At 45.8% G+C, this 24,768-nt stretch overlaps 1 protein-coding gene across 9 annotated transcripts in view; it reads right to left on the bottom strand.

The window, feature by feature from the left end:
* The window catches only part of mia2 (MIA SH3 domain ER export factor 2), a 71,785-nt gene that overhangs the window by 33,392 nt on the left and 13,625 nt on the right, over window positions 1-24,768 (bottom strand). For 2 of the 9 annotated variants that reach the window (XR_015080270.1, XR_015080269.1), the window contains exons 1-3: window positions 19,503-24,049; window positions 16,830-17,207; window positions 16,626-16,729 (exon numbers count right to left, since the gene is read on the bottom strand). Coding sequence is in view for 7 of the 9 variants with exons in the window: in XM_086003322.1 (XP_085859448.1) it covers window positions 16,626-16,729; window positions 16,830-17,207; window positions 19,503-23,154; window positions 23,290-24,243 (5,088 nt within the window). In the remaining 2 variants the exon portion in view is untranslated. Of the gene's footprint in view, window positions 1-16,625; window positions 16,730-16,829; window positions 17,208-19,502; window positions 24,244-24,768 lie in introns of those variants that run through there. The other 7 variants (XM_086003323.1, XM_086003322.1, XM_086003321.1 and 4 more) reach the window with 7 other exon arrangements.

The following is a 24,768-nucleotide window of genomic DNA, read 5'->3' as shown; positions in this document are numbered from 1 at the left end:
TCAACGCTAATGAGCGGAATTTTGCCATTTTCTGAACCTTTTTTGTATACTGTCTGAACAATTTTTGTCTGACCAAAAAGTAAATACACCTATTAGACTCCCCTAATGATAAGCTTTCTTTTGATATATCATATGTGTAGGTACGCTCTATAACTTTTGATTGTATAGCCAGACAGACAGACAGAGAGAGAGACATACTCTTTCATTCATACACTAGCTGGGGGAGCCTGGTTTTGCCAGGGCTGTTTTGGGCCGGGCGGTTTAAATCGAGTGCGAGGCTTTGGGGCCTCTCTGTGTCCCTCTGTGAATCTGCTGCCGGGCAACATTTTAAATCGAGTCCCAGGCTTTTGGGCCCTGTCTCTGTGTCTTTGTCAATCTGCTGCCGGGCAACATTGCTACCTTTTAATACCTTGAAAGATGAAAGTGAAAGTACTTATAAAACTTTTTTGGTAAATCTTATGTTATTTTTAAAAGAGATACTAACTTTTTCAAAGCTGGATAAGCAGAGTAGTTTGAGCTGGAAGCAGTGAAACAATGGCTGCCACATCGCTGAGATGAAAACGATTAGTCCCGCCCACACACACACACCGATTGGCCAACCATCAGGGGACTGTACTGTAGGATTGGTCAATCGTGACGGCACAGGATTGGTCGAACCTTGACGTCAGTCAATCAATGCTAAGTAGCAGATAATGAGTTTAATTTTGAAGGTTTTTTTTGCATAAGGCGCAAACAATTTTCGTCCGACCGAAAAGTAAATACACTTACGACCGTCCCGGAACCGTAAGCTTTCTTTGGAGGTAACGCGCGCGTAGGTACACTCTATAACTTTCGAGCGCATAGCCGGACAGACGCACACCCGAGGACAGACAGACAGACAGATCGATCCGTTTATATATATAGACTAGCTGGAGTGCCCGGCGGTGCCGAGGCTTTTTCAAGGGCATGTTGTTGTTGGAAGAGAGAGAGCGACTGGGGGGGAAGAGAGAGAGCGACTGGGGGGAAGAGAGAGAGCGACTGGGGGGAAGAGAGAGCGACTGGGGGGAAGAGGGGGGGAAGAGGAGGGGGGAAGGGGAGGGGGGGAAGAGGGGGTGGGGAAGGGGAAGAGGGGAAGGGGAGGTGGGGAAGGGGAGGTGGGGAAGGGGAGGGGCGAAGGGGAGGGGGGAAGGGGAGGGGGGAAGAGGAAGAGTGGGGGAAGGGGAGGGGGGGAAGAGTGGGGGAAGGGGAGGGGGGAAGAGGGGGGAAGGGGAGGGGGGGAAGGGAAGGGGGGAAGAGGGGGGGAAGGTGAGGGGGGAAGAGGGGGTGAGGGGGGAAGGGGGGAGGGGGAAGGGGAGGGGGGAAGAGGGGGAAGGGGAAGGGGAGGAGGGGGAGGGGGAAAGAGGGGGGGAGGGGGAGAGTCCCCGAGCCCCCTGATCTCTGCCCCCCCCAATCACCCGAGCCACGCCCCCCCCGAGGCCCGCCCCCTCCGATCTCCCGAGGCCCGCCCCCCCGATCTCCCGAGCCCCCCCGATCTCCCGAGGCTCGCCCCCCTACCCCCCCCCGATCTCCCGAGGCCCCCCCCCAAGGTTCGCCCCCCCCCAACCAAGCACCGAACTCCGGAGGCCCGATCTCCCGAGCACCGGCCCCCCGCCCTCCCGAGCTGGCTTCAAGTCCGCCGATTGCGGCTGTGAGAGACGGCCGGCGGGCCCAGTTGCTGGGGTAACCCTTCCCGCTCTCCAAGCCCCGCCCGAGATCCCCGCCCCCCCCCCCGCCCGAGCCGAGCGGGGAACAGAGAGAGACGCCGCGTCTCAGCTGCTCCTGCTGCGCGCGCACCCTGACCCTCGTGGCCCTCGTGGCTGATGCCGTTGCCCCGGGTAACGTGACACCAGGGGGGGGGGGGCCTCCCGAGCCGAGCGGGGAACAGAGAGAGACGCCGCGTCTCAGCTGCTCCTGCTGCGCGCGCACCCTGACCTTCGTGACCCTCGTGGCTGACGCCGTTGCCCCGGGTAATGTGACACCGGGCGGGGGGGGGTGCGCGGTGAGGAGCTTTGCAGAAGCCGTGGGACAATTACCTAGCTCGGGCCTGGCTGGGCAAGAAAGGCCCAGGCTTTGAGGCCTAACAAAAACGGGGAAAGGTAGGAAAAAGAATCTTCGGGTTAGAGAAAATATTTACAAATGAATGAAGTTTTTTTTAAAACAATTTAATAAAAGCAATTTTATTTTGCTGGAAATGTATATTTGAAAAGAAATACGCAGAAAGCAGGAAAAAGAATGGAAGCAAGATGGCGGCTACTCACCTCGGTTCAGAACAATAAGGCCCGCCCACACACGCACCGATTGGTCGACCGTCAGGTCACCAAAGCATAGGATTGGTCAATCGTCCCGTCACTCGACCGTAGGAGGGCCCGGCTGCACGCGCCAGGAACCTGGCGTACGATTGGTCGACCTCGAGGTCACTCTGTCGCTAATGAGCGGATAATGAGATGCTAATGAGCGGAATTTTGAAGGTTTTTCGGATACCGCGGGCGCAATTTTTGTCCGGCCGAAACGTAAATACGCTTACCATCGTTTTGGAACGGTGAGCTTTCTTTCGACGTAACGCACACGTAGGTACGCTCTGTAACTTTCGAACGCATAGCCGGACAGACGCACACCCGAGGACAGACAGAAGGACAGACAGAAGGACAGACAGACAGATCGATTCCTTTATATATATAGATAAGAAAGAAGATGAATGAATTGGCTTCTACTGGCTTCTGTGGTAGAGAATTCCACAGGTTCACCATTCTCTGGGTGAAGAAATTCCTCCTCATTTCTGTCCTAAATGGCCTACCCCTTATCCTTAGACTGTGATCCCTGGTTCTGGACTCCCCGACCATCGGGAACATCCTTCCAGCATCTAGTCTTTCCAGTCCTATCAGAATTTTATAAGTTTCAATGAGATCCCCTCTCATTCTTCTAAACTCCAGCGAGTATTAGCCCAATCATCCCAATCTCTCCTCATACGTCATTCCTGCCATGACAGGCATCAGCCTGGTGAATCTTCGCTGAACTCCTTCCATGGCAAGAACATCCTTCCTCAGATAAGGCGACCAAAACTGCACACAATACTCAAGATGTGGTCTCACATCCTTGTTCCTGTACTCAAACCCTCTCACTACGAAGGCCAACATACCATTTGCCTTCTTAACCGCCCTCTGCACCTGCATGCTTACCTTCAGCGACTGGTGCACAAGGACACCCAGGTCTCGTTGCACTTCTCCTTCTCCCAATCTATTGCCATTCAGATAATCTGCCTTCCTGTTTTTGCCACCAAAGTGGATAACCTCACATTTATCCACGTTATTTTGCATCTGCCATGCTTTTGCCCAATCACCCAACCTGTCCAAATCATCCTGGAGTTCCTTGGCATCCTCCTCACAGCACACTTGCCCACCCAGCTTTGTGTCGTCTGCAAATTTGGAGATATTACATCCAGTTCCCTTGTCTAGATCATTAATATATATTGTGAATAGCTGGGGTCCAAGGACCGATCCCTGCGGTACCCCACTACTCGCTGCCTGCCACTCGGAAAAAGACCCGTTTATTCCAACTCTTTGCTTTCTGTCTGCCAACCAGTTCTCTATCCAAGTCAATACCTTGCCCCCAATCCCATGTGCCTTAACTTTACACACTAATCTCTTATGCGGGACCTTATCGAAAGCCTTCTGAAAGTCCAAATACACCACATCCACTGGTTCTCCCTTATCTATTTTACCAGTTACATCCTCAAAAAATTCCAGTAGATTAGTCAAGCACGATTTACCTTATGTAAATCCATGTTGACTTTGTCCGATCCTGTCACTGTTTTCCAAGTGCTCTGCTATTACATCTTTTATAATGGACTCTAGCATTTTCCCCACTACCGATGTCAGGCTTACCGGTCTATAATTCCCCGTTTTCTCTCTACCACCTTTTTTGAATAGTGGGGTAACATTAGCTACCCTCCAATCCATGGGTACTGTTCCAGATTCCATCGAATGTTGGAAGATGGAACTGAGAGGGATGTGAGGGCCAGGAGGAGGAGGCTGTGACACTGAGGGATGTCAGGGCCAGCAGGATTAAGGCTAGTCAGGTCTCAAAGTGCCACAGAATTGTTTTTAAACAGTACAACATAAATTAATTTTTTTTCCATGAAAGCTGGAGTTTAAAAAAAACTGCATCAATTTGTATTCACAGAGCCATCATTTTTTTTTAATGGATGCAGAGCCAAAGTAGGATATATTAAATGGGAGGACTAAAAGCTTGATAGAAGAGGTGGTTTTTAAGGAGGATCTTAAAGAAGGGGAAAGGAGATAGAGAGATTTAGGGAGGGAATTCCAGGGTATGAGGTCCAAGTGGCTGAAGGCACAGTGTCCATTAGTGGTGTTAAGGGAAGGGTGGATGCATGAGGCTGGAGTCACAGTTCAGGGAGGGTATTAGGGCTGGAGAAGGTTACAGAGATAGGGAAGGGTCAAGCCATGAAGGGATTTGAACATGTTTTGGTGCTTGATGTGGTCCAGCCAGATCAGGTGATGAATGGCAAAACCAGTTGTATGTCCAATACGCTCAAGTCTGTGCCTCTTGGGCATGAGGGGACACACATGTGAGCCAGAACTGGGGTGGGGGAGAAAATCATCTGGCATGGGAGACAGTGACGGTTTGGATGGGGACAAGGTTGTCGAAGGTGAAGGTGAGGGAGTGGTTGAGCAAATTGATGGCTGCAGAGCTAAAGTGGCAAATGGAAGGCCAAAGACTAGTTAGTTGGAAATTTGAAAGTGTAGTTGTAAGCAACTAGGGGGAGAGGTTTTTACCAGAGCGGATGCAGAAGGAAGTGGGGTTGGAAGGGGATGTGAGTGATGAGTGATACAAGGAAGTGACTGGAGATGGCCTTGTCAGAGATAGAGACCACGGAGTAGAGAGGCCATGGGAGATGATAAGGTTGAGAGCAAGGACGTGAATATGGGTAGGAGAGTTTATATGGAGGGAGAGCGGTGAATTCAGAGGAGAGAGGCAAGGGGAGCTGAGATGGAGTTTATAATCACCCAGCGTGAGGAGTCACTCAGTGGAGAGGCTGAGGGAGAAAAGGGGGAGGATATCTTGGGGAGAAACTTTGGGGTGGGGATTGTGGGTTGGTAGACAATGAGGATTTAAAAGGACAGGTGAAAGGAATGGCATAGACTGGGGTGCTTGAAGGATGAGAAGATGCCAGAAAGACAGGAGGAGAGACCAAGATGTGAGTTGGTCATAAGGGCCACACCATTACTGTGACGATTTGGGTGGGGTAGGTGGTAGAAAGTGTAGCCAGAAAGGAAGCTTCAGTAAGGGGCAACCTGGCACTACCAGTGAGCCAAATTTCACAGCCAGGATGAGGAGAGGAGCAGTGACTGTTGAACTGCTGGCAGAAACCAAGGAGACAGTAGTGGGTGGAGTGAGGACAGGAAGGAGGTCGGCAAGGTTAGCACCCAGCGGGCACGCTGAACAGTAAGGTTGGCATGAAAGGAACATGGGCAGTTGGGGTTGCTGCTCGTAAAGATGCAGCGACAGGTGCCAGAATGGGCTCTATGCAGAATGCCAAGAGAGCCACAGATTACCGGGCATGTGCTCACTCAAGGGGAAATCAAACATGGGTCGGTGGCAGGACAGTAGGAAGGCAGAGGAATAGGGATGGGTTGGGGTAGGATTTGGGAGGATAAAGTACCTCAGAGGGGATAAATGAGAGGTGGCATGGCTGGGTGAGGAGAGTCTGCGAGGGGCCAAAAGAAAAAAAAAAAGGGATAGTGGTCAAGAAGGTAAGAGCCCATGGGATCCAGGGCAATTTGGCACATTGGATCCAAAATTGGCTTAGTGGCAGGAGGCAGAGGGTGATGGTCGAAGGTTGTTTTTGTGACTTGTTTTTGAAGCCTATGTCCAGTGGTGTACCGCAGGGATCGGTGCTGGGTCCTTTGCTGTTTGTAATGTACATTAATGATTTAGATATGAATGTAAGAGTTATGATCAGTAAGTTCGCAGATTACATGAAAATTGGTGGAGTGGTAAATAGCGAGGAGGGAAGCCTTAGGCTACAGGACGATATAGACGGGTTGGTCAGATGGGCAGAACAGTGGCAAATGGAATTTAACCCTGAAAAGTGTGAGGTGATGCATTTTGGGAGGACTAACAAGACAAGGGAATACATAATGCATGGTAGGACCCTAGGAAGGACAGAGGATCAGAGGGACCTTGGTGTGCATGTACATAGATCCCTGAAGGCAGCAGGACAGGTAGATAAGGTGGTTCAAAAAGCATACGGGATACTTGCCTTCATTAGCCGAGGCACAGAATATAAGAACAGGGAGGTTATGATGGAGCTGTACAAAATGCTAGTTAGGCCACAGCTGGAATACTGTGTGCAGTTCTGGTTGCAACACTATAGGAAGGATGTGATTGCATTGGAGAGGGTGCAGAGGAGATTCACCAGGAGGTTACCTGGGCTGGAGCGCTTCAGCTATGAAGAGAGACTGGACAGGCTGGGGATATTTTCGTTAGAGCAGAGAAGGCTGAGGTAGGACCTGATTGAGGTATACAAAATTATGAGGGGCATAGATAGGGTAGATAGAAAGGAACTTTTCCCCTTAGTGGAGGGGTCAATAACCAGGGGGCATAGTTTCAAGGTAAGGGGCAGGAGGTTTAGAGGGGATTTGAGGAAAAATGTTTTCACCCAGAGGGTGGTTGGAATCTGGAACTCACTGCCTGAAAGGGTGGTAGAGGCAGGAACCCTCACAACATTCAAGAAGCATTTAGATGAGCACTGGAAACGCCATAGCATACAAGGCTACGGACCATGTGCTGGAAAATGGGATTAGAATAGATAGGGCTTGATGGCCGGCGCAGACACGATGGGCCGAAGGGCCTCTTTCTGTGCTGTATAACTCTATGGGCAGGATTTTCATTGGGCCGTGGAGGCAGGATTGGAGGCGTGTGGTGGGTTAAAATTGCAAAAGCTGGCGTGCGGGCCCAACCCCGCCTCCAAGCAATTTTCATTCATTCATGTCTAATGGTCCCGTCTCCGTCCTGCCTCCGAGGTGGGATAGGCCGTTAAAGCCCTTAACAAGCCCTAAATTGCCTCTATAATGCCATTTTGAAATGCCTTTGCGATTTTAACCCTTTTCCCACGTGAAACACGCCTGTTCTGAAACACGATGGTGAAACCTGGCAGGAGCTCAATTGGATTGCTGACCATCAGCTGCAGCTCAACCATTAAAGAGGAGATTTGATCAGCCATCATTTGCAGGTGGCAGGACTTTGTAGTCTCAGGTCTGGGGGAACTTTTAGAAGGCATAACCACAGCTGTGGAAGTATGGAGCCTGACACCCATCTCCAGTGTGACCTCCTGGGAAACCCCTCTCGCTACCTTCACTGAGCGCTTCCTCAACTGAGGCTTATACCAGAAGCATGGGAGCCATTTATTTCCTTCCCTTCTGGACATTAGATGAGGACGAAGACCAGCCGCGGCACCAGCAGAACCATGAACAACAGCAGCACCAACATCAGCAGCAACAACAGGAGCGCCAAGCTGCTGCTCACCCACCTGAAGCTGCACAGGCCAGAAGGGGCCAGCGCATGGAAGCCCGTCGGCGCAGGAGATACCCCCCAAACAGGGTCTACAGACACAGGGTCAGCTACCTCAACATGTCTGAGTAGCAGTGCCAAAGGCGGCTCCAACTTTCGCGAGAGGTAGTGGGTGACATCTGCGCAATGCTGCACCAAGACCTGCAGCCCAGAGGACCAGGTGGACAACCCTTACCAGTGGCCATCAAAGTCACCACCGCACTCAACTTTTTTGCCTCAGGCTCATTCCAGGGATCAGCAGTAGACATCAGCGGCATCTCCCAGGCGGCCGCACACACTTGCATCATGCAGGTAACCGATGCCCTCTTTGCCATCGCGCACAATCACATCCATTTCACCAAGCATCAAGCAAGTGTCACGGCGCGTGCGGTTGGATTAGCTAATTTGGCAGGCTTTCCAAGGGTGCAGGGCATCGTTGACTGCACACATGTGGCCCTTAAGGCACCCCATCGCAATCCAGGTATTTTTGTCAATCGCAAGGGCTTCCACTCCCTTAACGTTCAGCTGGTGTGTGACCACAAGAAGGAAATTTTGCATGTTTGTGCCAAGTACCCTGGCAGTTGCCATGACTCCTTCATACTGTGCCAGTCTAGTGTGCCTCCGCTATTCAGTCCGCCAGACCAACTTAACGGATGGCTACTTGGAGACGAGGGCTATCCCCTGAAGATGTGGCTAATGACGCCGTTGAGGAGCCCATCCAACGAAGCTGTGGAGAGCTACAACTCCAGCCACATGTCCACCAGAGCCATAATCGAGCAAACCATCGGTTTGCTGAAGATGCGCTTCAGATGCCTGGATAGATCAGGTGGAGCCCTGCAGTACTTAGCAGTCAGGGTCTCCAGAATCGTTGTGGTTTGCTGTGCACTTCACAACATGGCACAGCGTCGTGGCTTGCAGATTCCTGAGGACCAAGTGGCTCAGATGAGGAGGAGGAGGAGAGCAAAAATGAACATCTTGCAGAGGCCCATCAACTAGCGGCAGCAGTACGCGAGAACATTGCTGCCCGGGATGCAAGGAACGCACTCATCTTGGCCAGATTTGCTTAGCCTAGCCAATCAAGCACTTTTGCCTCGCAGCTTCTTAGCTGAGCATCGACAATGGCCAAGGACCAGCGGATTCCTAGCAATTTGACCACCATACTGACAATTGCAAGTAATCTTAAGCCCTCAATGTGAAAGTCCCATTCGCGAAATGACACACGCCACAACTACAGCAGTAGCCATCAGATTTTTTATTTACATTATTCATCTGATGGCTTTTTCACAGAAATCATCAAATTTCACCCAAGTGACTACCCTTGTGACTATTTGTGCAGTATCTTTCTCTTACGCGTGCTCCTACGTGGTGCTTCCCCTGTGGTTTCAGCAGATGTGGAGGCCCCTTGCTCACTTTCCTGCTGCTCCTGTCTCAACACCTTTGGCGGGCGTCCTCTGGGATTGCGAACCTGTGAGGGCTCAGCAACAGTCTGCTGCTCCTGCGGCTGTGCAGGGGTTGAGACGCCGATCTCAGATGGGTGTGGACTCTGGTGGGGCTCTGACCGAGGGCTCTGCAGTGGCATGGAAGTGTGAGCGCTTGGAGAGGAGCCCCCACTTCCTTGATGTCTGCCACCAACTTCCCTCTCATGGGTCAGGTCCCCCTCAGCGCTTGCAAGTGGCCTGAGAGCACCTTGCTGCACATCAGGGGGGCCATGGGGACCAGTATCTGCACTGGCAGTCCTACTCAGAAGGACTTCCATGAAGGTCTGGTTTCTCTGTTCAATAGATGACCATCGCTCCTCCAGAGATGTCATTCTATTCTGAACACTCACCATGTTTTCTGCACTCTGGCAACTTATCACCTCCATGGAGGTTGCCATGCTTTCCATGGTGATGCGTTCATGCGCCAATGACTCCACAAAGGCTCTGCTCATGTTCACTATGGACTCCTCCATTCGCTCCACACTCACATCGACCCTGGAGACAAAACCTGCCAGAGACTCCTGCATCTGTTCCTGGAGTTCCAGCACCACTGATCTTATGGATAGACCCAGAGGCAGAGGGTCGACATGCAGCGGAGCCGAGCTGGCAGTGTCCTGCACCCTCCGACTAGGACTCTCTACTGCTGTCCCTGTCTCCACAATCTGCTGATGCTCACTTGTGAGCTGTGATACACCAGGTGACAACACGACTCTATGTCCCGAAGGTCCCACCGAGGTGCAAGTGTCTGTGCTGGTGCTGATGCGCTGAATTCTGCTGACGCTGCGCCCTCAGAGGTTGCAGCTTCCTCTGAGGAGTCTTGAGGCTCATGCTCTTCCTCCTGGCTAGTGGGGACGGGTGCTTGCGATGGTCCTGTGGGGGAGTAAAGGAAAGAGTCAGAGATGCGATGCCAAGGTTACATGCACATTGCATGTTAGAACTTCAGAATCATTATCAGCGACTCATGCAATGTCAAGAGAGATGGAAAACTATTCTGTCACCAGCTTGCTGTGATGCACCCCTCTGTCCGTCCCCCACTTGCGCATCTTCCTCCACTCCTACGATCTCCAGGACCGCCTCCTCCCAGGCGGTGAGGTGGGCTACTGAGGGTGGCCCTCCTCCTGTCCTCGCTCTTTCTCGCTTATTGTGAGCTCTCTTTTCCTGCAATGAGGGAGAGAAGTGGAGGTTGAGTGAGAATGAAGGAATGAGTGTAGAGATTCCATAGCATAGATACTTAGAAGGAGACAAAGATGGAGTGAGGTGGCAAGACCAAGGGCGCTCCCTGTGTGTTGTCAGTTGTTTTCATAGCATCACAGTGATAGGGAGTGTGAGGGCTGCATAGTCGAATAGTTAGGTGAATGTGACCATAGAGAGAGAGGGAATGGGTAAGGGTGCATGGATGTCAGTGTCAAGTGGGATGTGGAGGAAGAGATTGCTAAAGCTGAGTGCTGGTGAGGAGAGGCAATGGGGATCAGATTGAGGGTGATGGGAAATTCATACTCACTTTTCCAGTGCGCAGAAGGTCATGAAATCTCTTCTTGCATTGAATCCAGGTTCTGCGGGTTACTGATAATGAGTTGACCTCCTCTGCCACCTGGATCCACACAGCCTTGGTCTGCTGGGGAGGCTTCTTCCTCCCTGAAGAAGGGAAGAGCACCTCTTTATGAGATCTTGCTCCCTCAACTAAAGCCTGCAAGGCAACGTCATCAAACCTGGGAGCAGACCTAGGTCTCTCGCTGGTCATTCTGCCTCCAGGTCCCTGTAGCATGAAAGGCCAAAAGGTTGGCAGTCTGCAGAAGAAGCAAGGCTTGTTGCAGACCTTAAATGCAGCAGCAATGATGATGTCATCAGAGGCGACTTTCAGACTGGAAAAACTCATTTGCCATGGGTTCCCACACATTGGAACTCAATTGGCCAATTAAGTTAAAATCTCATCATTCTCCCATGTCGATTTAGATTCGGATGGATAACATGAAATGCGGATTACACGACCCCAGCCCGCCCCTGAATTAAAATCCAGCCCTATGACTCTACCAGAGGAGCAAAGTGCAGTGGAAGTGAAACCCGAGGACCAAGGGCATTGAAGGCTAGGGGAGGGGGGAGGGGGAAGGGTAAAGTCATGAGATCAGTGCAGATTAAGGAGCTGTTTGCAGGGCAGCGAGAAGCACATAAGGTAGGAGCAGCAGCAGGACCCTGAGGAGCCAGTCCAACCCAATCCATTGAAGTGATGGAGGAGTTCTGAAGGATGAGTAGAACAGAACAGATACTTTGGCTATGGGAAGCAAGCGGATACCAGCAAAGCAGAAATTATTCAGCAGAATCCAGAGCAATATGGAAACAGACAGGAACAGGTCAGAGTTAGTGTAGTGTTCAGGGTAAAGGTCCCAGTGGAGGAGCAGAAACTGAGCCCAAAGTCACGGCCGTTATCAAAGTCACAAATGACATCCTACGTGACTGTGACCGTGGTAAACTATCCTCGTCCTTCTCGACCTCTCTGCAGCCTTTGACACAACTGACCACACCATCCTCCTCCAATGCCTCTCCTCCATTGTCCAGCTGGGTGGGACTGCCGTCGCCTAGTTCCATTCTTATCTATCTAATCGTAACCAGAGAATCACCTGCAATGGCTTCTCTTCCTGCTCCTGCATTGTTACCTCTGGAGTCTCCCAAGGATCTATCCTTGGCCCCCTTCCATTTCTCATCTACCTACTGCCCCTCGGTGACATCATCTGAAAACACAAAGTCAGGTTCCACAGGTACCCTGACAACACCCAGCTCTACCCCACCACATCCTCTCTCGACCCCTCCATTGTCTGTGATTTGTCACACTGCTTGTCCAACATCCAGTACTGGATGAGCAGAAATTTCCTCCAACTAAATATTGGGAGGACTGAAGCTGTTGTCTTCGGTCCCCGCCACAAACTCTGTTCCTTAGCCACCGACTCCATCAGTCTCCCTGGTAACTGTCTGAGACTGAACCAGACCATTCGCAACCTTGGTGTTGTATTTGTCCCAGAGATGAGCTTCCGATCACATACCCACTCCATCGCCTACTTCCACCTCCGTAACATTGCCTGAGTCCGCCCCTGCCTCATCTGCTGCTGAAATTCTCATCCATGCCTTTGTTACCTCTAGACTTGACTATTCCAATGCTCTACTTACCAGCCTCCGACCTTCCACCCTACATAAACTTGAGCTCATCCAAAACTCTGCTGTCCATATCCTAACTCGCACCAAGTCCCGTTCACCCATCACCTCTGTGCTCGCAGATCTACATTGACTCCCGATCCAGTAACACCTCAATTTTTAAATTCTCATCCTTGTTTTCAAATCCCTCCATGGCCTCGTCCTTCTATAACCTTCTCCAGCCCTACAACAGGGAACGGTAGCATAGTGGTTATGTTACTGGACTAGTAATCCAGAGGCCTGGACTAATGATATGGAAATGTGAATTCAAATCCCACCACGGCAGCTGAGGAATTTAAATTCAGTTAATTAAATAATCTGAAATAAAAAGCTAGTGTCAGTAATGGTACTAGCCTATAATGGTAATGGTCTGGCCTATATGTGACTCCAAACCCACAGCAATTTGATTGACTCTTAACTGCCCTCAGAATGGCCTAGCAAACCACTCAGTTGTAACAAACCGCTACGAGAAACAATAATAATAAAACTGGACGGACCACCCAGCATTGACCTAAGCACTGGCTTTGGACACGACAATGGCACACCCAGCCCAGTTGACCCTGCAAAGTCCTCCTCACTAATATCTGGGGACATGTGCCAAAATTGGGAGAGCTGTCCCACAGACTAGATAAACAACAGCCTTACTCACAGTATCATACCTTTCAGCCAATGTCCCAGACTCCTCCATCATCATCCCTGGGTATGTCCTGCCCCACCGACGGTGTCGGCACTAGTGGTATACAGTCTGGAGTGAGTGGCCCTGGGTGTCCTCAACATTCAACATGGGCAAGGAAACCTCCTGCTGATTACTACCTACCACCCTCCCTCAGCTGATGAATTAGCCCTCCTCCATGTTAAACACCACTTGGAAGAAGCAAGGACACAGAATGTACTCTGGGTGGGGGACTTCAATGTCCATCACCAAGAGTGGCTCGGTAGCACCACTACTGACTGAGCTGACCAAGTCCTGAAGGACATAGCTGCCAGACTGGACCTGCGGCAGGTGGTGAGAAAACCAACACGAGGGAAAATCCTACTTGACCTCGTCCTCACCAATCTACCTGTCACAGATGCATCTGTTCATGATAGTATTGGTAGCAGTGACGACCGCCCAGTCCTTGTGGAGACGAAGTCCCGTTTTCACACTGAGGACACCCTCCATCATGTTGTGTGGCACAATCACCATGCTAAATGGGATAGATTCAGAACAGATCTGGCAGCTCAGAACTGGGTATCCATGAGGCGCTGTGGGCCATCAGCAGCAGCAGAATTGTATTCAACCACAATCTGTATCCTCATGGCCCAGCATATCACTCACTCTACCTTTACCATCAAGCCAGGGGACCAACCCTGGTTCAATCAGGAGCAGCACCAGGTGTACCTAAAAATGAGGTGCCAACCTGGGGAAGCTGCAACATAGAATTACATGCATGCTAAACAGCAGAAGCAGCATGCTATAGACAGAGCTAAGCGATCCCACAACCAACAGATCAGATCAAAGTCCTGCAACATCCAGTGGGCAATTAAACAACTAACAGGAAGAGAAGTCTCCATGAACATCCCCATCTTCAATGATGGCAGAGCCCAGCATGCGGGTGCACAAGACAAGGCTGAAGTGTTTGCAACCATCTTCAGCCAGAGTGGATGATACATATCGGCCTCCTCCTGAGGTCCCCACCATCACAGAAGCCAGTCTTCAGCCAATTCGTTTCACTCCACGAGATATCAAGAAACGGCTGAGCGCACTGGATACAGCAAAGGCTATGGGCCCCGACAACATCCCGGCTGTAGTGCTGAAGACTTGTGCTGCAGAACTAGCCATGCCTCTAACCAAGCTGTTCCAGTACAGCTACGACACTGGCATATATCTGACAATGTGGAAAACTGCCCAGGAATGTCCTTCCCACAAAAAGCAGTACAAATCCAATCCAGCCAATTATTGCCCTAGTAGCCTACTCTCAATCATCAGCAAAGTGATGGAAGGTGTCGTCGACAGTGCTATCAAGTGGCACTTACTCACCAATAACCTGCTCATTGATGCTCAGTTTGGGTTCTGCCAAGACCACTCGGCTCCAGACCTCATTACAGCCTTGTTCCAAACATGGACAAAAGAGCTGAATTCCAGAGGTGATGCAAGAGTTACTGCCCTTGACATCAAGGCAACATTTGACTGAGTGTGGCATCAAGGAGCCCTAGCAAAATTGAAGTCAATGCGAATCGTGGGAAAGGTCTCCACTGGCTGGAGTCATAACTAGCACAAAAGAAGATGGTTGTGGTTGTTGGAGGTCAATCATCTCAGCCCCAGGATATCGCTGCAGGAGTTCCTCAGAGCAGTGTCCTAGGCCCAACCATCTTCAGCTGCTTCATCAATGACCTTCCCTCCATCAAAAGGTCAGAAGTGGGGATGTTCGCTGATGATTGCAGTGTTCAGTTCCATTTGCAACTCCTCAGATAATGAAGCAGTCCATCCCACATACAGCATGACCTGGACGACATTCAGGCTTGGGCTGATAAGTGGCAAGTAACATTCGCCCCACACAAGTGGCAGGCAATGACTATCTCCAACAAGCGAGCATCTAATCACCTCCCCTTGACATTCAACGGCATTAGCATCACTGAATCCCCCAACATCAATATCCTGTGGGTTACCATTGACTAGAAACTTAACTGGATACTGTGGCTACAAAAGCAGGTCAGAGGCTGTGTATTCTGTGGCAAATGTCTCACCTCCTGACTCGCCAAAGCCTTTCCACCATCTACAAGGCACAAGTCAGGAGTGTGATGGACTACTTTCCACTTGCCTGGATGAGTTCAGCTCCAACAACACTCAAGAAGCTCAACACCATCCAGGACAAAGCAGCCCGCTTAATTGGCAGCCCCCATCCACCATCTTAAACATTCACTCCCTCCACCACCAGTGCAGAGTGGTTGCAGTGTACCACCTACAAGATGCACTGCAGCAAGGCTTCTTCTGCAGCACTTCCCAAACCTGCGACCTCTACCACCTAGAAGGACAAGGGCAGAAGGCGCATGGGAACACCACGACCTGCAATTTCCCCTCCAAGTTACACACCATCCTGACTTGGAAATATATCGCTGTTCCTTCATCATCGCTGGATCAAAATCCTTGCACTCCCTCTCTAACAGCACTGTGCGAGTACCTTCACCACAAGGACTGCAGCGGTTCAAGAAGGCAGCTCACCACCACCTTCTCAAGGGCAATTTGGGATGGGCAATAAATGCTGGTCTTGCCAGCAATGCCCACATCCCGGAACGAATAAAAAAAACCCTCAGATCTCTGCACTCCTTCAATTCTGGCCTCTCGTGCATCCCCGATTTTAATCGCATCACCATTGGCAGCCGTGCCTTCAGCTGCCCAGGCCATAAGCTCTGAAATTCCCTCCCTACCTTTCCGCCTCTCTTTCAACCTTTAACATGTTAAAACATCCCAAGGTGCTTCACAGGAGCGTTATCAAATAAAATTTGCCACCGAGCCACATAAGAAGATATTAGGACAGACTTGGTCATGGAGTTAGGTTTTAAGAAGCGTATTTAAGGAGGAGAGAGAGGTAGAGTGGCGGAATGGTTTAGGGAGGAAATTCCAGAGTTTGTGGCCTAGGTAGTTGAATGGAGGGGTGCGCAAGAGGCCAGAATTGGAGGAGTGCAGAGATCTCGGGGAGGTTGTAGGGCTGGAGGAGGTTAAAATCAAGGCGTTGTTGGACAGGGAACCCATGTAAGTCAATATAGGTGATGGATGAATGGGACTTGGTGTAAGTTAGGATACGGGCAGCAGAGTTTTAGATGAGCTCAGGTTTATGGAGGGTGGAAGATGTGAGGCCGGCCAGGAGAACACTAAAATAGTGAAGTCTAGAGGTAACAAAGGAATGGATGAGTGTTTCAACAGCAGATAAGCTGATGCACGGGCAGAGACGGGCAATGTTACAGAGGTGGAAGTAGGCGGTCTTGGTGATGGAGTGGATATGGGGTCGGAAGCTCATCTCTGGGTCAAATAGGACAATGTTGCATCACAAGGAACATGAAATGAGTGCATGTTTGGATGTCATGGGGACAGATTAGACTTGAGTGAAGGTCTGAGGAGTCTGTTGACAATGTCAAGACTCAGACGCGATAAGTGGCCACTTGAGTTACTGAGTCACTGACACCCATGGAACTATACTCGGGTATAATTCACAATAGATAGGGAAGGAGGTGCATGGAGAGAATATCAGAAGGAAAGCAGAAAGAAGAAAAATTTATAAATGTTATAAAGTAACATTCAGGAAATGAAAATATGTTCATGTGACAAATGATGTGCAATAGAGGCATTGAAAGAGTTGCTGTAACTTTTTCTACTTTACAATATAAAGTGTTACTTACATTTTTGATGAAATGACCAACTAGTATCCTGATAGTTTGTAAATCAAGGTCAAAGCTAGTGCCTAGTTTGTGGACAGCTATTTTCGTTACACTTGTCTCATAATCTGTTAAGAACAAAATTTAAAAAAATAAAGCAAAAAAACTCAAACTGTCTTTACTTTATTTAAAACCATGCACACCAACAGGTTTCATCTTTATACTTACCATTATTATTTTCAGTTGCATCTCCGACTCTTGAATCGACAGTAACTGATGGTTTGCTAACCTCATCAAAATCTTTATTTAATGCCGAGAAGGATATCACTTTCTCTTCTGTCTTGTAACTAGTTTTCTCGCTCTTTATATCATGTGGCTCCTTTTGTAATTGATTTCTGAATTTACTTTCTGTCACAGCTTTAACAGTTGCTTTCTCTGAATCAGGTATTTTATCTGACTGGTTTAAGGTAAACGTTTCCAGCATTTGTCTCTCTGTTACTTCCGAAATAATGTCTTTGGTCCCCTTCTGCTCCTGCACATCTTTGCTCATTTGACCGTTCTTATCAAGAAGACCAGCCTCTAAAGCGTCCCCTGAACTGAAAGCATCTGCAAAATAAAGAATTGAAATGTTTGTTGTCTCCAATTATCTGCAGTGATTTTGAGGACCTGAAAATTGATGGCAAAAATTCAGCAGAGAAAGTATTAACACAGTTAGTCCTGTAGTGCATAACACATTCTGATATTGATGTGATGAATTAGAAATAAACATTGTCTTTGGGCAGAAATTTTTGAGGTGAACAGCAAAGAAAATACATAATTCTAATAGATTCACTGTAACATCAATACCAAAATTTGTAGGGTATCCATGAATCAAAATATCAGTGCTTTTTTTGCATTATGAATTTAAAATCAGCCAGCTTGTCAACCTGAAACATTTAACCTGACTTGTCTCTTTTGAGATGTTGAAAGACTTACTATATATTTTCTCGTTTTACGTTTTTCTTTTCTTTTGTGCAGTTTCATTTGTTGCCACAGACTTTATAGAAAGTTCAGATTATACAGAATATAATATGTAACCATACAGGTACATAGAAACAGGAGTAGGCCATTCAGCCTGTTCTGCCATTCAATTAGATCATGGCTGATATTAAGTGTAGATTTTACAAATTTGTGCTCTTGGCACGGAGCCTTGTGCAGCAGGACTGCGTATTGGGAATTAGGACACAGAAGTCAGCGGACCCTGCAGGATTTTCCATTAAACATTTAATGGACGGAAACACCAGTCGGGCTTGCTGCCCTCACGCCTGAATTCCCAGTAAGTAATGCTGGTGAATAAAGTTTGGTGCCACTTGGAGCACGAATACTTAAAACCTACCCTTTATATTCTGTATAGTCTGAGCTTTGTTGCGCAGATTGGCTGCCGCGTGTCCCACATTACAACAGTGACTCCACTTCAAAAGGACTTCATTGACTGTAAAGCTTCCGATGGTCGTGAAAGGCACTATATAAATGCAAGTCTTTCTTTTTTCTTTCTTTCTGTAAAGCCGGCAGTAACAAATGAAAATTCTGCAGGGTCCATCAACCACTGCAGCTGAACTCCTGATATGCATTCTGTGCACATAGGAGCATGAAACCATAAAATCTACCCTTAAAACTCTACTGTTATGTTGATTCACAGAGACTTAATGTTTATGCCAGTAGAACAATTCTATTTTCTTCCAAAGACTACATATCCTCTACTTTCTGTGAAGTTTCTCCCATTTGGTGTCTCTAAGCCATCTCTTGGTCCAGAGCAATCTACTTCTAGATTTCCACCAATGAATGCCACACCAAACCTGGCATCAGAATGGCCCTGGCAATGCCATTTCTGACTTTCCCTCCATCCCAATGGGGAAGCAATTGTCCTCCATTTGACCTCTCTACAGAAACATGGCCGACATTGGATACTCATCCAAGTTTGGAATCAGACCTGTGTCTCACCACTGCATGGCACTGCTCCAGTGCACTATACCACCATGCCAGACCAGCACCTTCTATTGAATTTACAGTGTTATTTAAATTTGAATTTCCTGAATAATTTAAATACCAAATATTTTCAGACAGGCTTGGATCATGTTAAGTCATTAGCTTCCCCCGCAGCTCAGTAGAGAAGTGCACTGCCTGCATTACTGAGCCAAACAGATGAAAGTCCCAGATCCAATGGCTAGTCTGTGCTGAGTTAGCTGATCCTTGCTGAGCTGGCAGTGAAGGCACTTTCTTCAAGTCTCTGTGGTAGGGTGGAGACAAGTTTTGCAGGTTTCCTGTTCTTGATCACTGCTTATGCTGGAAACAGCACATATGTGGTTGATGTGTGAGAACAGGATTAGACTTAGCTGTAATCACCTCCATGATCAACTAGCCTGCCTTCACTCATAGTTTGGGCTCACACATGAAGAATGGTCAGTGGTATCTGTGGGACCATAAGTGAAAATAAATCACATTAAATCCAAAGCCAGTACCTTTGATAGGTATGGTGCTTGAACTAGTGACACTGGTGTGCAACCTAGCTCATGTTAGTTGTTGATCTACTGCAGTGAATTAGCAAGTGAATTACTCAGAGAAGCTGCAATAATGCCTGATTTGAAAAATTTAAAAAAAAATCACTGTTGTAGTAGGGGTGGACTTCTGATACTGGGATTAAGGCACATTGTTGGAGTGCTGCAAGTGGCTGTGCTATACCTGACCTGGAATTGATGCTGACACTTTGGGAAAGTGTTCCATTTCACAGTGCTAACATCACACAAGTGGGATTCACCAAAATATAAATCAAAACAAAATAGTGGGTGTTCTTGTTCTTCTTTAAAAAAACACGCACATGTATGTTAGAACATGTATTACTCCCATTAAGTCAACGCCCAATACCTTTGATATTGCTTGAACTAGAGACATTTGAAGTGCATTTCATTTTGATAGCAGTTAGAATATCTTGTAGCTTTTGAAACATCTCTCTGTCTTCACTATGTTGCCTTTCAATCATTCCATATTCAATGTCTGCATCATTCTTGTCACATCGGAAGTCTTTGTTTTGCCAGAAACTCTCTTCGAAAGTGGTTACTTTTTGGAGAATGTCATTCAAATCATTACTACTATTTGCATTCTCTAGATGTTCAAGAGTTTCTTCCAGCCACAAGAGATTGGCTTTTTCAAAGCATATTTCCAAATACTGCAGTTGTGCAATACTCATGTGCTTTCTCAAGAATTTAAGATTACTATAAAAGTTTGTACTGTCAAATGATGTATCTTTTATTCTGAACTTCTCAAACTTGTTTTTCACTTCATCTAAAGGGGACCCTATTTCCCAGAATGAGAAACTGCCAGTTTGGTGGTCATTGGATTCAATATCTCTTGATGTTGGTGTTTCTTTATCAGCAACATCTCTTGTTTCAGGTTTATTTTCTGTACTTGTAGAAGTAGCTTGATCTATATTTTCTGTGGTAGCACCTGAACTAGCCTTAACTTCTGTACTTAACTTGCTTGTGTCTTTGTTTTTAAGAGTGGAGGTGACTATCAGCTTTTCAGAATTACTCTGTGCTTTATCTTTCCATAAGTTTGTGGAAACAGGATCAATGGATGATTGTGTTGCTTTTTCACTTATTATGTTATTAGTCTCTCTATAATTGTCATTCATTTTATCTCTTGTTGTTTCTTCGACAACCTGCTGTGGTTTGATTTTAGTATCAGTGTCTTCATCTCCACCAAAGTGCACTCCAGGAAGATTCATATTCTCAGAAAGCAGTGAATTCACAAGTTCTACGAGAGATTCAGGTTCCATAGACCTATGTATCTTATTTCTTTTTTCAGTATTTATGGTGGTGATACTGACTCCAATTGTTTCTTTCTGTGCCAAATTCTCCATGGCATCTAAAACAACAGATTGTTTTTCTGATTCTAACGTTACCCCTTTATCTTCTAAGCTTTTTTGTTGATAGAAAGAGTTTTCTCGAGTCAAGGTTTTGCCATCATATGAAACAGTGAGCTCGTCAGATTGTAAACTTGATAAAGGATCTGGTAAAGTTTGTTCTTTGTCTTGCAGATTGTCCTGCAGTAAGGATTCAGCGTCATCTGTTATAGTAAGCAGTTTTGATGTTAAATCTGATGTTATACATTGTTTCTGTAAGACACAGTCTTTGTCATTCAATTTTTCCTTTGACAGTAGTTTGTCGTTATCTGAAGCAGTAAGTTGCTCAAACTGTAGAGGTGTCAAAACATTTGCCTGGAGAATTTCTTCATTAACATGCAATTTTTCAGACAAAGCATGTTTACTATGATCTGAGATGGCAAGCCAGTTAGAATCTGAAGTAGAAGTTGCTTGTTGTTCTTGCAAGTCTTGTTCACCATGTTTTTTCAGTGAAAAAGATTTATCAGCATCTGGAGCAGCCTGATTCGATTCTGATTTTAAGGGCAGACATTCTTTGAAAACATGTGCTTCTCCATGCAAGCATTCCCATAACTGAGCTTCCCTATGACCTGAAGTAAGCTGATTGGATTCAGAATCTAATGCTAGGGCTTGTCGTTGCAAGGTGTTTCTGGCACTGTAAAGTTTTTCCTGTGATAGAGCACTAGTATGATCTGAAGCAGGCTGTAGGGATTGTACTCTCTGGGTTTCATCATGCAGTTGTTTCTGTAATGAAGGATCATTGGTATTTGTAACTGTGACCCATTTATCATCCAAACTTGCTAGATACATTTCCTCTAAAACTTGTTCTTTATCCTTCTTTGACAAAAGATTGTCCGAAATTTGCTGCTTTGCTGATATTAAATGTTGTCCTTGTGTAATGGCTTCTTCGTTCCACAATTCATTCTGTGAAGAAAGGATAACTTGACCAGAGGTAGTAAGTTCATCAAGTTCAGAAGTTTGCAGTTCATTATAAGTTTGTGTCTGGGATAAAAGCTTATCGTTATCTGAAATGTCAAGCTGTTCAAATTCCATGGTTGATATAACATGTTGCTGTTGTAAGATTTGTTGCTCGTGGTGCAATTTTTCCTCTGGCAGAAGTTGATTATCTGTAATAGTAATTTGTTGTAAGTCTGATTTTATTACTAGTTGTTCTTGTGAAAACTTTTCTTTATTCTGTAACATATTCACTGGCGTAGAATCAGTAGCATTTGAAATAAGCTGTTCAGCTTCCAATCTGGATACTAAATTATGTTGTAAAGTTTCTTCTTCAACTTGTAATTTGTCACATGCTGAAAGTTCTGCAGTATCTGCTACTGTAGGAAGTGTCGTTTCTGAACTTGGATCTTTAGCAGGTGTCAATTCAGAATCCAATGTTAAATGTTGTTCTTCCTCATACAAACTTTCTTGTACTAAAGGTTTACCTTTACTCAGACTACTAAATTGTTCCACTGATGAGATTAGATCCTGGTTGTGCAAAACTTCCTGTTCACCATGCAATTTTTCTTCAGTATGTATATTTTCATGTGTCATGGACTTCCTGTAATCTGAAATAGGTTGCTTAATTTCTGAAGTAAATTTTAAATGTTCTTGCAAATTTTGTTCTTCATGGAGATTTTCCTGAGTCAAAGGTTTATTATGACCTATGAATTTTGAACCTGGCATTAAATTTTGCTCCTGTAAATTTTGGACTTTTAATTCCTGAACACCTTGTAACTTTGATGTTATGCCTTCAAAACTGAAACTGTTTTTTAAACCATTTATAGAAAATACTGACTGTGCATTTTCACTTTTCATTTCCCTATATTCCATCTCAGACTGCTGCAAGCTTTCAGACTGGCAGTTAATATCATTCTCTGTTGTACAGAGACTCAGTTCTACTGACTGAATTGTATCTTCATTTATAAATGAATCAACAATTAATGCATCTCCTTCACTTTTAACCTGATTCATTAAGGGTATGGGAGAACTATCTCCAGACTTGCTATTTATTGTGTTTTCTTTATTATCTTTAATGATACTTTTCTTTGTTTCTTCGACTGGGTCAGAAGCCAGATGATCTTCATTGGTTTGACCAAACATTAATGTATCACTTAAACCAAAGTGATACCATTGTGATTTTGACCCATCATTATCCAGTGTATTTTCTTTGTTATCTTCATCAATGTTTTCTTTAGTTTCTTCTGGCAAGGAAGAAGCCTGATCTTCATTGCTTTGACCAAAGCCTAATGTCTCACTTAAACCAAAGTGATACCATTGTGATTTTGACCCATCATTATCCAGTGTATTTTCTTTGTTATCTTCATCAATGTTTTCTTTAGTTTCTTCTGGCAAGGAAGAAGCCTGATCTTCATTGCTGTGACCAAAGCCTAATGTCTCACTTAAACCAAAGTGATACCATTGTGATTTTGATCCATCTGTGTCTCTTGTATAATCTTTGTTATCTTCATCAATGTTTTGTGTTTCTTCTGATGTCCTGGAAGTCTGATCTCCACTGTTTTCACTAAATCTGAATGTATCACTTACTGTATTAGAGTAAAACCACCATGTTTTTGACTCATCATTATCCATTGTATTATCTTCCCCAATGTTTTGTGTTTCTTCTGATATGCCTGAATTCTCAGCTTTATTGATTTGACCAAACCATAATTTGTCACTTAAATCAAACCATGACCGATCATTATCAATTAAATGTTGTTTATCGTTGTCAGTGTTTTTTGATGTTTTTTCTGATCTACTAGATTTTAGCCTCACTTCATCTGGAACTGAATGGGCAGACATTTTGTTTTCCAGCTTAGTTATCATAGGTTTACTTGGGTCTGTTGAGTCATTAACAGAATCTGACTTTACATTTTCATGCTTAACTTCATCATCATTGGTGGATAAAACATCTTCTGGTGAATCACTGTTGAAGCTTAACAATTTTGACAAACCCCCAATCCAGCCTGACTTTTCAGAGCCAAGGTTTTCTTTATCCTTATAATACACATCATTATTTCTTTCTTCAATCACTTCAGACATTGCAGCGTCCTCATCATAGTTTAATGCAATTTTTCGACTTTTAAAGGAGTTTAGCTGTATAGACTGGTCAGAAGGTTCCACAACCTTTGTATCCTTATAACTTTCCAAACCAAACCACCCGCTAATTCTAGATCCAATCCAACTAGATTCCTCTTGCACAAATTTAGATTCTTCATTACTTTCAGATGCAATAGTAGTGTCTTCACTGATTCCCTGCCCTGCATGTTCATCCTTTGTACCAATATATTCACTATACACAGATTCAGGACCTGTGGCTAAGTTGGATTCATTGTTATCTGTATGTTTGGAGACACTTTCTTCACTTAATTGATTCGGATGATCAGCTGGTGAAACAAACTCATTTATTTGCACATTCTCATCAGTTGCTAGACTTTTATGAAGTTGTTCTTTACCAGAATTCATCTCTAACTCAGTATCATCTGCAGCATGACGTGTTCTTTGAAACTGCTCTTTATAAAGATTAATTAAATTGTCCACAGGTTCGTCTTGGGCAGAATTACCTTTGTAATCCTGGTTGTATTTGTTAGGCTTAGATTCATGTCCTAAAGTGGCTTTTATTTCTTCTGGCTTTGAAAATGAATTTTCTCCATATTCATCACTAACTGAACTACTTTCTTCACTTTCGATGTAATGATCACCTCCATCAAGGCAAAAGAAATCATTTTCCTGAAATAAACATTTACAGTCTTTAGTTTACACTTCTGAGTTAGGATCTATAGGTAACATTTTGCTATTCTGTACTTTTTGTATGGGGATTGTTTTAATCTAGAGGTATGGATTGACAGTGGAATAACTACATCCAAGATAAATGTAAGGGATAGAAATAATTTGTTGAAACTGGAAGTTTAAGAATTTCTAATTTGAGGAATTTATTTTGAGAAGGGATATTCTGAATAAAATTATATAGATTAGATTATAAAAAAGCAAAAATGAAAGCTGAAATAAAATAGGAAAGATCATTAAAATGTGTTTATGTATTTATGTTTGTATTGTGGAGTTACTATTACAGTAAAAAATATGTAGTCTTGATATGGAATAGATTTATTGCTGTGATAGTAGTGTTTGTTTCAGTGTATGCTTGATAAAATGTAAATGAGTTCGCACAGAGAGCCTGCTCCTTCTCTGTCCTGCCATCAGTTTCAGGGTTAAATGCTCAGATATGCATATTATTTTAGAATGCAAAACCAAAAG

The sequence above is a fragment of the Somniosus microcephalus genome, chromosome 12 (assembly GCF_052327205.1).
Source record: "Somniosus microcephalus isolate GS21.2 chromosome 12, FLI_Smic_1.0, whole genome shotgun sequence".
Lineage (NCBI taxonomy): Eukaryota > Metazoa > Chordata > Chondrichthyes > Squaliformes > Somniosidae > Somniosus > Somniosus microcephalus.
Note: the sequence above shows the minus strand (reverse complement) of the source record. Positions and strands in the feature narration are given on the sequence as shown.